Here is a 14,072-nt window from a genome sequence, read left to right as displayed (position 1 = left end):
GTTATTTGGGCTTATTATTTGGGTTTGTATCATCATCACCAACTGGGCTTATTATTGGTTAATAAAATTTTTTTGAGGGGTGTCCTCGTAGTTGTTTAGAGTTGTCCTTAGCATAAAAATCGAAAAAAATAAAAAAATTTACACTACCGAAAAAAAGTTGAGCCGTAGCCCGTGCTACGCCTGGACCTTCTTTAGGTCCGCCCCTGGTGTCTCCTGTTTAGAGGTCGAGTGTTATAGAAAATAAAGTAAAATCTGGTGTTAGATTAGATAAGTGTGTGAGTTATAGTTCTAAAAAAAACTCTACTGATAATTTTTATTTTCACTATATAATGTAAACTTAATTAAGAGCTCTGGTCTTCGGGTTTCTTTATGTCAGTGGGTAATGTTAGCTAGGATACATTTACCACTTTCAGTGGATATTGTTATACATAAATATTCAAATAAAGTTTAAAAGTTAAATCCTTTGTAATGCATGATTTAAAAAAAAAAAGTGTGGGATACTATTACAAGCCTAGGTGTGTAGTGGGTTAACGTGCGCCAATACATCAGCAAAAGAAAGGTGCCAAACATCATGACACGGGTGCCAAGGGGGTAGCGCCAAGGGTCTAATGGGCATGAGGGCATAGAGCGAAGATAGTTAAAAGGCTTCTTTTTTGAGCCAGTCATATCACGCCACATTACTCGTTTTTTTAGTTAAACCACTGCACACCTTTGAAATGGGGTAGTTACTAAAAGGCTTAAAGCTCCATTGCCTGTGTGGCAGTGGCATTAACATGACAGAAACTTTTCCACATTTTAGTTATCCCAATACACATGATCTAAGAAATCCTAGCGTGATTTTATTAATTTTTATGTGATTTAAGTAAATAACAACTTGCAAATAAGTAATAGTTAAAATATGTATGCTTAATAGTTTCGAAGTTACGTCATTGTGTATTTTCATAGCATAACTAATTGTTATTGTGTGATATTATCAGATCAAGCGTAATGGGCTAACGCCCAACTTCACATAAGGTGATTGTTTTGGTTGTTGCACGGGGTACACACATATCTATACATTCCAGATTCACGCTCATTACCACTCACGCCCTAATCCTTAACGCCCCCATTGAGGGAACACGCGGACATAGCTTGGAGCGTTAAACCACAACACACAGTCTCATGGTGAGATTTACTTGAAGCCTGTTGGCTTGGCACCCGAATAATGTCCCAATCAACCAAAATTGTGTTTTTTTTTGAGTTAATTACTGTTTTCGTCCCTGTGGTTTGTCAAAAATCACTATTTCAGTCCATTAGTTTAAAAATTGCGATTTCAGTCCCTGTGCTTTCACTTTCGTAACCATTTCAGTCCACCTCGTAACCATTTCAGTCCCTGTACTTACATAATAAATGGATTGAAATGGTTACGAAAGTGAAACCGAAGGGACTGAAATGGTTACGAAAGTGAAACCACATGGACTGAAATCACAATTTTTAAACTAATGGACTGAAATAGTGATTTTTAACAAACCACAGGGACGAAAACAGTAATTAACTCGTTTTTTTTTTCACAGGCCCCAAGTTCCCAATCAAGCCCAAACTTCTCCCAGAACCAAAATCGTTGTGCGCACGTCGTCAAATCACAAAAGCAAAGTCGAGAAAGCTACAGGCAAAATCGGAAAGCGAATCACAAGGGTTTCAACACCAAATCGTAAGTAGTATCATCCCCAAATTGTAAGCATTTATATATAGTCCCACTTCATATATGTAGATTTAAGTCCAAATTGCAGGTTCCATTGATTATTAATTGCTAATTTGTTATTAAATTACGCTCCTTAGAATTGAAATTGAACATTGCTAATTTTATATTGCAGTTGCTATTATTTTTGATTTAGCATTTGGCAGCAAATAGTAGGTTTTGGTCGAGATAACATGTTCATAGCACTAGCAGCCTATTGTTCACACAGGTTTGAAAATTGTAACTGCTCACAGCAATCGCTATTTGTTTCGTTAGTATTGACTATTGAGTATTCAACAAGTTCAAAATTTGCTATTGATTATTTTTTAAATTTGCTACTGACTGAGACTGTTAAGTAGTTTTCACATCAACATTTTGATAACCCCTGTCGATGAATCGATTCACTCTGTGATTTTTTTCCAACTGTTTGTCGGTTTGTGTATGTTCACTACAAATGTACTTGTGTGATCTTTTGAAATACACTCGAATGTATGTAAACATATAGGTATATATTTGCCTACTTATATTAGTTTTTTATTGTTTAGATAATCATGTGTGATAATGGAGAAAGGACTTGTTTACTTTGAGCTGATGGATTGCATATACCAACAGCTCAGGCGTTGCCATTGTGTATGTTAGTATGTAAGTATAATGCAACGTTCTTTCTTAGTTCATGCATATCAGTCTACCCGTTTTAATTCTCAGGAGTAATATTGTACTTTAACCCGACCCATGTGGACCTGTTTACTTGTTTTAATGAACCTTTTTTCACCCACTGACAAAATATCCTAAAGAATAGTATGATTAGAGCAAGAGATTCTAATTTTGTCTCCTGATATAGAAACCAATTCACAAAATTAGTCTCCCGTCCCCTAATTCGCCTTCTTATTTGCACGTTATTTACAAAATTGCTAGAAGTTAGAATGAAGATATATAATCAACTAGAGACTCCACTGATTCATACGAAGAGCCACCTTCGATCATCGAAGCATCCAATTTTTGTTTCAAAGCTCTTGACCTTTCTCTCATTTCTTCATCCGCCATCACTCTTCTTATCGCATTTGTTATCTCTTCTCTTTTCCACCCGTTCTCCAAATACACCCCAACCTTCCAGGCATCGCTCACGTATCTCGCATCCAACGGTTGATCTCCCCAAAAAGGCGAACAAATCATAGGAACACCTTCACAAACACTTTCAACCGTCGAGTTCCATCCACTATGTGTCCAAAACGCACCGATTGCTTCATGTCCTAGCACTTCTTGCTGAGGAGCCCATTTCACAATCCGCCCCCTCTCACCTGGGAACCCATCAGGCACTGGCTCAAGCCATGTTGAACCGCTAACGAACCCAGGTCGAACCACCCATAAAAACGACTGCTTACTATCCACCAACCCATGAACCATTTCCATAAAATGTTTCTCCTCCACTTGAGCAACACTACCAAAACTAATATAAACTACGGAATTACGTGGTTGTTGGTCTAACCAAGGGAAAAAGGATCGATCTTGGTCTAGTAAGCTGCTGGATGCAGTTGTAAAATGCTTCGCGAATGGTATCAGAAAACATGGTGCGGGAATGTCCCGACGAATGGTTTCGAGCTGAAGCTGTTCCAGTTCCTTGAAGGAGTTCCAGATGACTCCGGAAGATGCTTTCGTCTGTTTCACCATGTTACTGATTATGTCTCCCATGCCGTCGTTGTCTTTCTTGAACCCGATCTTTATGACGTCTTTCACTTTCAACACAGGAAACTCCGCCACTTGTTCTTCCAGACCTTGAATGACATCAAACAACGTATTTATATACGAACAGAAGACGATGGTTAACAAGTTAGTTAAGAAACCGACGAAAGCATAACTTACGTTCGTCGTCAGGAACATTGTTATAACCAAGACCATCAAGAAGAGGTGTAGCGGTGTTGTCGGAAAGATTGAAGTAACCCAGATCATCAAGAAGGGGTATTGAAGCATAAATAAGAAAACAGAACAGGCTACTTGTCCTCAAAACGAGCCGAGGGAGGTTAAGGCTATCAGCGACTGATTGCGTGAAGTGCCAAGAGGCATCAGTGATTAAACACGACACAGGTGGTTCATCTTTCGCCGACAGTTCCAGTTCCAGTTGGTGGCGTAATTGATCCGCCCCGCATTTATTGAATAAGAAAATTCGAGAAAACGCCCCCATGCCTTGCAGCGGTAAATTGGCGTAGCGTTCATCGTGTGGATCGTTGTCGAGGATGAATCTGAAAGTGAAGTGAGGGTAGTTGGAGGTTTTGGGCTTGTTGAAGTTGGTGTGAAAGATGGTGATACTGAAGCCTTTAGAGTAGAGAAGATTAGCAAGCTGAAACATCGGGTTTACGTGGCCTTGATATGGTAACGGAAACATAATTACTCTCCGGTGACGGCCAACGGTAGTCTCCATTTTTTTTATGTTTGACATATCAATCAGGTTGTATTCTTATAGCAAAATGAAGGCCTGCAGGTTTAAAATTGAAGGACAATTATTTAATCATCAAGTAAGTAGCGCTTTCTTTTATTCTTTTCGTTAGATTTTGATGCCTTGTTCATATCGAGCTCAGTAGATGGAGACAACATACTTATAATTTTCTAAATGTTTGAAATTAAAGTAATTAGTTTTGGTTTTCAAAGTTGTTTATTTTAATTAATACTAATTGTATTTCTTAGTTTTGATTACTGTGTAATGACAGGCTTTCCAAGGGTGAGTAACATGTGAGAAACTTTCTTTTCAGTATTTGTTATATGGCCTTTTTAACTCGGTTAATTTTATTTAATTTTATTTTTCCTCTGATAACTTGCATTCGTTATCTTTTTCTTTAAAAGCTAAAGAAGCATCACCTGTGTTTAATTTTATTCCCTCGACATTCCGGTATAAACTTGTATGTAAAATTGACAATTTTTTTGGTATAGTAAGCTATACGAGTGCCGATACCATGACATATCGAACCGATTTCGATTGAACATCATTACGGGTATAGGTATTATCGGAACCAATACTGGTATCCGTTTTTATAGTTTTCGATCCATGTAAAACACATGTCTATATTTTCTTGTGCATATCACAACTTTATTTTTGGGGATTCTCTCTTGGTTGCTATATCGAGTGCCAATACTGTAACGAACCGAACCGATAACGACTAAACAAATAATCCCCATATTACATGTTTTAAGTGTTTATTTTAGGTACAATGATGTAAATTCTTAAAGTTTTAGGTGATATATAAAATTACAATGGTAACTTTTTATATTGAGTTTTAAATGGAAATCTCTTACATACGGCATTGTTAGAATGAAGATACATAAGCAACTAGAGACTCTACTGATTCATACGAAGAGCCACCTTTCATCAAAGAACCATCCAACTTTTGTTTCAAAACGCTTGCCCTTTCTCTCATTTCTTCATCCGTCATTACTCGTCTAATTGCACTTGTTATCTCTTGCCTTCTCCACCCATTCTCCAAATACACCCCAACCTTCCATACATCGCTCACGTATCTTGCATCCAACGGTTGATCTCCCCAAAAAGGCGAGCAAATCATAGGAACACCTTCACAAACACTTTCAAGTGTTGAGTTCCACCCACAATGGGTCCAAAATGCACCTATCGCTTCATGACCTAGCACTTCTTGCTGAGGAGCCCATTTCACTATCCGCCCCTTCTCACTCAGGAACCCATCAGGCAATGGCTCAAGCCATGTTGAACCGCTAACAAACCCAGGTCGAACCACCCATAAAAACAACTGCTTGCTATCGACCAAGCCATGAACCATTTCCATAAAATGTTTCTCCTCCACTTGAGCAACACTACCGAAACTAACATAAACTACAGATTTGGGCGGTTGTTGGTCTAACCAAGGAAAAAAGGATCGATCGTGTTCTAGTAAGCTGCTGGATGAGGCTGTGAAATGCTTGGCGAATGGTATCGGAAAACTCGGTGCTGGAATGTCACGACGAATGGTTTCAAGCTCGGACTCTTCTAGTTCCTTAAAGGAGTTCCATATGATTCCTGAAGATGCTTTCGTCTGTTTCACCATGTTATCGACCACGCCTCCAACGCCGTCCTTCTCTCTCTTGAACCCCATCTTTACGATGTCTTTCACTTTCAGCATAGGAAACTCTTCCACTTGTTCTTCCAGACCTTGAAACCCATATATATAAAACAAGTTAGTTAAAAAATTGAAGCAAAACAAAGATATTTAAAACCGAACTTACGTTTGTTATCAGAAAGATCGTGATAACCAAGACCATCAAGAAAAGGTGTAGTGTTATCGGAAAGACTGAGGTAACCACGATCATCAAGAAGGGGAATCGAAGCATAAATAAGAAAACAAAACAGGCTACTTGTCCTCAAAACAAGCCGTGGGAGGCTAAGGCTATCAGCAACCGATTGCGTGAAGTGCCAAAGGGCATCAGTAATTAAACACGACACGGACGGTTCATCTTTTGCAGACAGTTCCTGTTCCAGTTGGTGGCGTAATTGATCTGCGCCATATTGATTGAATAAGATAACCCGAGAAAGAGCTCCCATGCCATGTAAGGGTAAATTGGAATAGCGTTCATCGTGTGGATCGTTGTCCAGGATGAATCTAAAAGTGAAGTGAGGGTAGTTGGAGGTTTTGGGTTTGTTATAGTTAGTGTGAAGGATGGTGATACTGAAGCCTTTGGAGTAAAGTAGATTGGCAAGTTGAAGCATTGGGTTTATGTGGCCTTGATATGGTAACGGGAACAGAATTACCCTCCGACGACGGTCAACGGTGGTCTCTGTATGGTTCTCCATGGAATTGACAGATGTTTATGTAAGATAAATCATGATGAATGAGTGTATTCTTATAGCACTATAGCACAATGGAAGGCCTGCAACTATTTGGGATGCCATTTTCATATCAAACTCAATAGATGGAGACAAAATGATTATGATTTTTTAAACAATTGCCGGGTCGGGTCCGGAACTGGGTTTTTTTGCCCAAGTCTAGGTGGACCTGGTCCATTTTCTTATGGTCTTAAACAGAGTTTAAGTGGGCTGATTTGTATCTCTAAAATAACTACGGACTGGCCCACGAGAAAGCAACTGAAGCATATACATGATTTATAAACAGAAGCATTTAAAACAGTCCAATAAAAAAACAAACTATGACAATGTCTATAGTCTATACAATTAGTTCGGCACAAATTATAAAATATTTTTTTATTAATAAACTCACAATTTACTAGTTTTTGGCCTATTTTCACTTTTTAACCAACTAGAAACGATTTAACAAATACAATACAAAAAAAAAAAAAAAAAAAAAAAAAAAAAAACTAAAGAATGTACTAAACCGATTGAAACGAATGAGAAACTCAACCTTTCGATCTCTAATAATTGTAATGCATAAATGAGATAAATTTTACAACTTGAAGAGATCTTACATTGAGTCATTGACTAGTAATGTCATTTACCCGCACTCTGCTTGAATTTTAGAATGAAACCAAAAGGAAATGGAGGGTTGGTATACCTATAGCTTCGAGAGGGGAGAAGTTGTTCGAAGCCCGTCGTCTATCGAGAAGATAAGTCTTCTATGCAACCATTGTGAACCACCCCATGAGATTAAATCGTTTATCTCTCGTATACTTACTAGATTATCAACGTGTTCGGAGGGTTAAATCGTTTATCTACTGTGAGAGGCACATGGTCAAGCATAAAGGACGTCACATGTCAAAAAAAATGGTATCATAAAGGACACTGCTTGTAATTTACTTAGTTAAAGAACACCGCCTGAAATTCGATATAAACGTAAATGACAGAAAGTGCAATTCACTCAAATATATCATATATAGATATGCCTATAAGAAGTCTTAGTTAATCAAGAAATTTCCGTTTATACGATATAAGTTTCACATGTGCATGCATTATTCACGGTTGCTACCATTTACTTGTATATTATTTAATACGGGAAGGCGAATAAATTTCTTTAAGAATACTAGATACGGGAAACTAATAGTGGGGCGGAGCTCGTGTATTAAAAGGAGTAGCATGGGCTACCCCTCAACTCCGTCTTCGTACCCTTTACATAGTGTAAAAAAATCTGATTTTATAAAAAGGATACCCCCGATCCTAAAATCTGATTTTATAAAAAGGATACTCCCGATCCTCAAAAACCATAAATTGGAATGCCCTTGAATTTTTGGGCTAGAGTCCCCCACTGAACTCTAATACTAAGATCTTATTCATATATCAAATACCCGGATCAGGTTTTCATATCTTTAATATCAGTTTTTCTTAGTTCCATATTAAATTACTTGCTAATAAAAATTAAAGCACAAATTGTAAAAGAGAATTATCACACTCATAAATTGGTTGGGACATGATATACTCAAAAAATAAAGCCATGAGTGGAGGCATAATTGAAAACAGAAGACCCACGTACACGGACAAGATGTTTGTGATGAAGACGGCACGCTGTCAGCAAATAATGACCCGACGGAAGACGTTACGATATGATCGGATTTCTTATATCCGTATAACTTCTTATTTTATTCATTAGAGTTAATTGCCATTTTTGCCCCTGAGGTTTGGGTACACTTGCCATTTTCGTCCAAAATGAAGGTTTTGTACCATTTTGCCCCCAACGTTTGTAACTTTTTGCAATTTTCATCCAAATACCTAACTAAGTTACTTTATATCTTATTATGGGTTATTTTTAACCTAACCAAGTTAGTTTATATACCTTATTATGGGTATTTTTGAAATTTATCAATTATAAGGGGGTAATTTATAAATTATCTTCTAGCTGTCATTAACTCAGGGGCATTTTTGTCACTCTACATTTTTCTTTTCATTTTGCATTTTCATCCAACCCCTTTCATTTTAGAATACAAAAACAACAAATATATTTACTAAAAATTCCTACAGTCCATGTATCATCTCAAAATCTCATTCAAACTTTAATTACAGAGGATGATGGTTCCAGTCACCATACGTGGATCACCAAATCAATTATATATACACCCACTTAATCAATTACATACACACACCACCAAAAAAATTGCAGATCATACAACAGTCTTCAATGGGCGAAGATGATGACGGTGAGCGGCGGCCGGAGGTGTTCTTGAGCGGGGAAGGGTGTGGCAGCTGGAGGTGTTCTTGAGTGGATCTGGACTCAAATCAAAATTTAGATCCATGACCACCACCATCGTCATGGATCTGGACTCAAATCAAAATCGGCAACTAGCCCCACCACCACCTCTTCTCTCTACTTTCTCTCTCTACCTACGAAACCCTAGACCACCGTCTCCCACCTATCTCTACCATGTAACCGCATAGCCGTTCAAACACCTTGCATCCGCACACCGTTCCAGCCGTCGTTTCAAGCCCCTAGGGTTCCGGCGAAGTGTAGCCACCGACGAATCGAGGGATAGGGTTCTAAGGTCTTTGATTAGTGAAGAATAATGCGTGTTTGTCATCGGTGAGTTGTAGTGGTTGGTTGTTTGAACAAGATTTGTGTTTTGGTTTGAATGGTGGTGCTAGTGGGGGTTACGATGGGCTGTGGTGGCGGAAAAGAATTACAAAAAGAGGTGGGTAGCGGATGATGGTGGTTACATGGTGAAGGGGGTGACGGCGGTGGAGGTAGGTCGTGGAAGTCAGTAGTGGAGGACGGTGGTTGTGGGTGTTAAGGAGTGGTGGTTTATGATGGGTGTTATATACTGAAAGAGGGAGAGAGATAATTGAGGTGAGGTAGGATTTCTAATAATAAAAACAATAACTAGAAGATAATTTATAAATTACCCTCTTATAATTGATAAATTTTAAAAATACCCATAATAAGGTATAAACTAACTTGGTTAGGTTAAAAATAACCCATAATAAGATATAAAGTAACTTAGTTAGGTATTTGGATGAAAATGGCAAAAAGTTACAAACGTTAGGGGCAAAATGGTACAAAACCTTCATTTTAGACGAAAATGGCAAGTGTGCCCAAACCTCAGGAGCGAAAATGGCAATTAACTCCATTCATTATTACTTCTTTTTTCCTATATATAGTTGCCAAAGGTATAAGTTTTGAGAAATATGCTTTCGATACTGATAAAAGATACAAATTATTAAATTACAAAGACATTTATTTAATTCTATTCGCACCTTTCAAGTCAACGTTAAAAGATTGCAAGTTTGTTTATGTAGTTTTAAGTTTGAAAGTAAAGTCTCTCGTGCCGAGTAATGGTTACAAGTTAGCCTGTTGAGGCTTAGTACTCCTCAAGTACTCTCTGTCTAGTCTGAGTACTTCCCGGGTACTCTCAACATCGACTAGAGAGCGCTTGATGACTTTTACAACACCATAAGGTATAATTGTAATTTTTTTGAAAAAATTAATTAACTTTATGTAAAAGAACTTCCTTCTCTTGTGATAAAAAATAATAAAAATAAGTCGTTTAATATCTAAAGTTGTAACTAATTATTAAAAAAGCATTTTCTTTGTCCCCATCGATGCGATTCCCTCTATCGACAACCTTTTCTTCACAAAACGTTGGCGGCCCCTTAACCGTTGTCGACCACTCGACCCTAATTGAGTGCTTTATACAGTCTTGTTACATAAGGCTGTAAACGAACCAAACATTTAGCGAACAGTTCGTAAACCATTTGACGGGAATTTCATTTATGTTCGTTCAATTAGCTTAACAGCTTAACGAACGAACACGAACAAAAAAATTCATTCGGTTAGCTTAGCGAACGAATACAAACACGGTTCTTGTTCGTTCGAATACGTTCGTAAACATTCGGTAATATGTTCGGTTACGTTCGTTCATTTTTGTTCGTTTATGTTCTTTCGTGTTCATTTGATTATATTAAAAAATAATAAATAATAAACATTTTATCTAAATATATTAAAACTTGAAACCCTAATTTTTCTAAGTTAACTAAAATTTGGACATTCTAAGACATTTTTTTGGGATAATTATGTCCAAGTTAGTTAAACTTGATTTATCGTTAGGCGGTGTAGTAAGCTTTCTTGTGTTTTGATTTAGGGTTAATTGCCAAAATCGTCCCTGAGGTTTGGGCACACTTGCCATTTTCGTCCAAAATGAAGTTTTTGTACCATTTTGCCCCCAACGTTTGTAACTTGTTGCCATTTTCATCCAAATGCCTAACCAAGTTACTTTATACCTTATTATGGGGTATTTTTTAAATTTCTCAATTATAAGGGGGTAACTTGTAAATTATCTTCTAGATATTATATATCAGCCTTTTATGTGACAACTCGAGTTTCTGATTTTCACTTTCGCATTAAATGCGCGTTGACTTTGACTGTTTAGTAGTTGACTTGTTGGACTTGTAATTGTACGCGTTGTGTTTTAATGAAACGTGTTGTCATTGTGCATACATGTAACTACTTGTGGTTGTAAAAGATAATAATAGAATTATTATTTAATACACTTAGTCTAGATCGAAGCATATCCTTCGATTCGAAGGATCAACTTTCGGTTCGAAGGATCTCGAAACATATCCTTCGACCAAGGACTTTATCCTTCGACATCCTTCGGCCACGAAACATATCCTTCGGCTGGAATTCAGATCCTTCGGCCCAGTCTTTCAGATGGGCTTGGCCCATTTCTGTGATAAGTTTAAATACGTGACTGCATGTAAGTCATCAGTTAGTTTTCAAAAACCCTAGTTCTATTGTGTGTGTGTGACGGCATATAGCAGACCTACTCTCTGTTCGAAGGATTTCATTCCGTAATCCAGATTTCCGGTTAGTGTGTGGTGTTGTTTACGATGCTTTGATTTCACGATGCTTTGATTTCATGATTTATCTATTGTCTTGCGATATATTGTTGTATGCTAATCGGATATGCATGACTATCGGATCTGTTTTGATGATGTTCAATGATAATATTTTATGGATCGGTTATGATAACCGGATATGTATGTTAGGTAGTTGAACCGAATGATGATTATGTTTACATGACACATAGATGACGATTCGGATTTGGTTGATGATTGATTCTATTACCGTTAAATGATTTCTAGGAATGATAGTAACTGTCGTAGATGATCTTGTGCCTTCTGTGTAATGTAACTGATGAGATGTGCTTGTTAATGATGATGACGGCTGTAGATGATTAGGGTTTCTGTTTCTGTGATTGACTGCGTGATATCCGTAACTGATTGTGATCAAACGTAACTGATATGTATCGAAAGATACTTACTACTCGAAACATAGTTGTCGAAAGATGCTTGCTAGTCGAACCATAGTAGTGTTAACCGAAGGATAGCTTTGACCGAAAGATAGTTTGGACCGAAAGATAGTTTGGACTGAAAGATAGTTTGGACCGAAAGATAGCTTTGACCGAAAGATGACATTGGTCCGAAACATAACATTCGGTCCGAAGGATAGTTGTGGTAACTGCTGTCGAAAGATAATAGTTGGATTCGAAAGATACTAGGGATTTATGAACCTACTTTGAAAGATGGAATTATATGCTTGATTTATTTGACATGCCATGCTAGATGATGAATGTTTACATTTGTATTTGTGTGACACTCGAATTGCATGCGTATTATTGTGAACATGAACTGATTCGTTATACGTGCATACAATAGGACGTGATTAATTACTTGTGAGTGCATAACCTAGCATACCGAGCAAACCAAGGTGAGTTCACACGAGCCAAGGCATGGGTTCCCAGGGTGGGAATGGGTTGGATGATTACTTGTGCATACTTTGATATTATAACGAACGATTAAACTGTTGATGCTTACGAACTGCCTTCGCACACACCCTGGTTGGTAAAGACTATGGTCGCGAACGAACTACTCAACTGCCTTCGCACACACCCTGGTCGGTAAAGACTATGGTCGCGAACGAACTGATAAATTGCCTTCGCACACACCCTGGTCGGTAAAGACTATGGTCGCGAACTATTCGAACCTAATCTTCGCACACCTGCCTGGGAGGCCGCGATGGAACTAATCATATGGAACGTAACAACTAAACCATTACTCACACTATACGATATTGAACTTTAAACTGTGAACTCGCTCAACTAGTTTGTTGATTATCTGCTGCATGCCTTGCAGGACCTTAGGTACTTATGGAGCTTGCACTGGAGGAGCGGGACGTTGTGGGCAGTGGATTATGAACGCTATGTTTAAACATTTCGAATAATTAAACTTATGGTTTACTTGGGTTATTTACTTATGCTTCCGCTACTGATACTATGATTGTTTTGAAACATCAATTATATTGAATGAGGTTTTACGAACTACTTTATTTATGTTATGCTATGTTCAATATGATTGATGGCTTGATCCTGGTCATGTCACGCCTCCAAGCGGTGGTACTCCGCGTGTGGGATTTTGGGGGTGTGACAGATTGGTATCAGAGCCATTGGTTATAGAGAACTTGGTTTTAATATGGGAAAAACGTTTTTATTAAAACCAGACTATAACCAGAACAGTGCTCTCAACGATCCACAACGACGCTTCGCTCCACGTGCAAGACTCAACTTCCTAGGTAATAAGGTTTATGTTTATTGCCTACATGCTAGAATTTGCATAGAACTTTGCTCGTAGTATGCTTACATTACCTTGCTCACAACTTGACATTGCATGAGAATACTTATGTGCTTACACTCTTCTGTCATCGCACTATTTGCGAACCTTTCTCACTTATGTTGCCTTTGATGTGAAGATCAATGGCCGCACGAATTACCATGACTCAAGCCCAGCTAGAGGCTCTCGTTGCTGCGGCAGTTGCAGCCGCCCAAGCAGGTAGTATACCCTGCAGTATAGACACTAGGATCTTTAGATCCTACATTAATTCTCGTACTTAACTTTGCCCTATTCGTACACAATAGGTCAACCCGCTCAGCAACAGCCTGGGTGCACCTTCAAGAATTTTATGGAATGTCGTCCTAGCTCGTTCAGTGGCACGGAGGGAGCAGTTGGACTCCTCCACTGGTTTGAAAAGCTCGAGTCGGTTTTCGAAATGTGTGAATGCCCTGAGGCTCGCAGGGTGAAGTTCGCCACTGGCACACTTGAAGGGATTGCGCTCACTTGGTGGAACGCACAAGTGCAGATCTTAGGGTTGGCAGCTGCTAACGCCACACCCTGGAATGAATTCAAAGAACTGATCAAGAGGGAATACTGCACTAGAGAAGACATTCACAAATTGGAGGACGAGTTGTATAACTTGAAAATGGTTGGTTCGGAGATTGAAGCTTACACCAAGAGATCAAATGAGTTGGCTGTGTTATGTCCAACTATGGTGGACCCTCCATACAAGCGAATTGAGTTGTATCTCAAAGGTTTGGCACCAGAAATACAGAGCCACGTTACCTCGGCTAACCTCAACAACATCCAGGAAAT

The 14,072-nt window shown here is 38.4% G+C and overlaps 2 protein-coding genes and 1 long non-coding RNA gene across 4 annotated transcripts; 1 reads left to right on the top strand and 2 right to left on the bottom strand.

Moving 5' to 3' along the window:
• Positions 1-1,081: 1,081 nt before the first annotated feature.
• Positions 1,082-6,089, top strand: LOC110904782. 2 transcript variants are annotated; one of them, XR_002572767.2, is made up of 5 exons: positions 1,082-1,164; positions 1,554-1,690; positions 1,854-1,946; positions 2,263-2,359; positions 5,954-6,089. It is a non-coding gene; the product is annotated as an uncharacterized LOC110904782 (long non-coding RNA). The 2 variants fall into 2 exon arrangements; XR_002572768.2 differs by lacking the exon at positions 5,954-6,089 and adding an exon at positions 3,463-4,355.
• LOC110904779 (UDP-glycosyltransferase 76G1-like) lies at positions 2,466-4,371 on the bottom strand. Its single transcript, XM_022150639.2, has 2 exons — positions 3,578-4,371; positions 2,466-3,489 (listed from the first exon to the last, which is right to left on the bottom strand). The coding sequence occupies exons 1-2, from the start codon at positions 4,149-4,151 to the stop codon at positions 2,636-2,638; spliced, it is 1,428 nt and encodes a 475-aa protein (XP_022006331.1). The 5' UTR covers positions 4,152-4,371; the 3' UTR covers positions 2,466-2,635.
• LOC110904781 (UDP-glycosyltransferase 76G1-like) lies at positions 4,947-6,605 on the bottom strand. The gene is made up of 2 exons (XM_022150640.2): positions 5,942-6,605; positions 4,947-5,867 (listed from the first exon to the last, which is right to left on the bottom strand). The coding sequence occupies exons 1-2, from the start codon at positions 6,504-6,506 to the stop codon at positions 5,014-5,016; spliced, it is 1,419 nt and encodes a 472-aa protein (XP_022006332.1). The 5' UTR covers positions 6,507-6,605; the 3' UTR covers positions 4,947-5,013.
• Between the last annotated feature and the right edge of the window lie 7,467 nt (positions 6,606-14,072).

The sequence above is a fragment of the Helianthus annuus genome, chromosome 14, assembly GCF_002127325.2.
Source record: "Helianthus annuus cultivar XRQ/B chromosome 14, HanXRQr2.0-SUNRISE, whole genome shotgun sequence".
Taxonomy (NCBI): Eukaryota; Viridiplantae; Streptophyta; class Magnoliopsida; order Asterales; family Asteraceae; genus Helianthus; species Helianthus annuus.
This window is presented reverse-complemented; position numbering and strand designations above follow the sequence as displayed.

Coding starts and splice junctions, on each gene's coding strand:
- LOC110904779 (XM_022150639.2), bottom strand. CDS start 4,151: ATGTCAAACATAAAAAAAATGGAGACTACCGTTGGCCGTCACCGGAGA. Junction 3,490..3,577: donor CAATGTTCCTGACGACGAAC/GTAAGTTATGCT, acceptor ATGTCATTCAAG/GTCTGGAAGAACAAGTGGCG.
- LOC110904781 (XM_022150640.2), bottom strand. CDS start 6,506: ATGGAGAACCATACAGAGACCACCGTTGACCGTCGTCGGAGGGTAATT. Junction 5,868..5,941: donor CGATCTTTCTGATAACAAAC/GTAAGTTCGGTT, acceptor ATGGGTTTCAAG/GTCTGGAAGAACAAGTGGAA.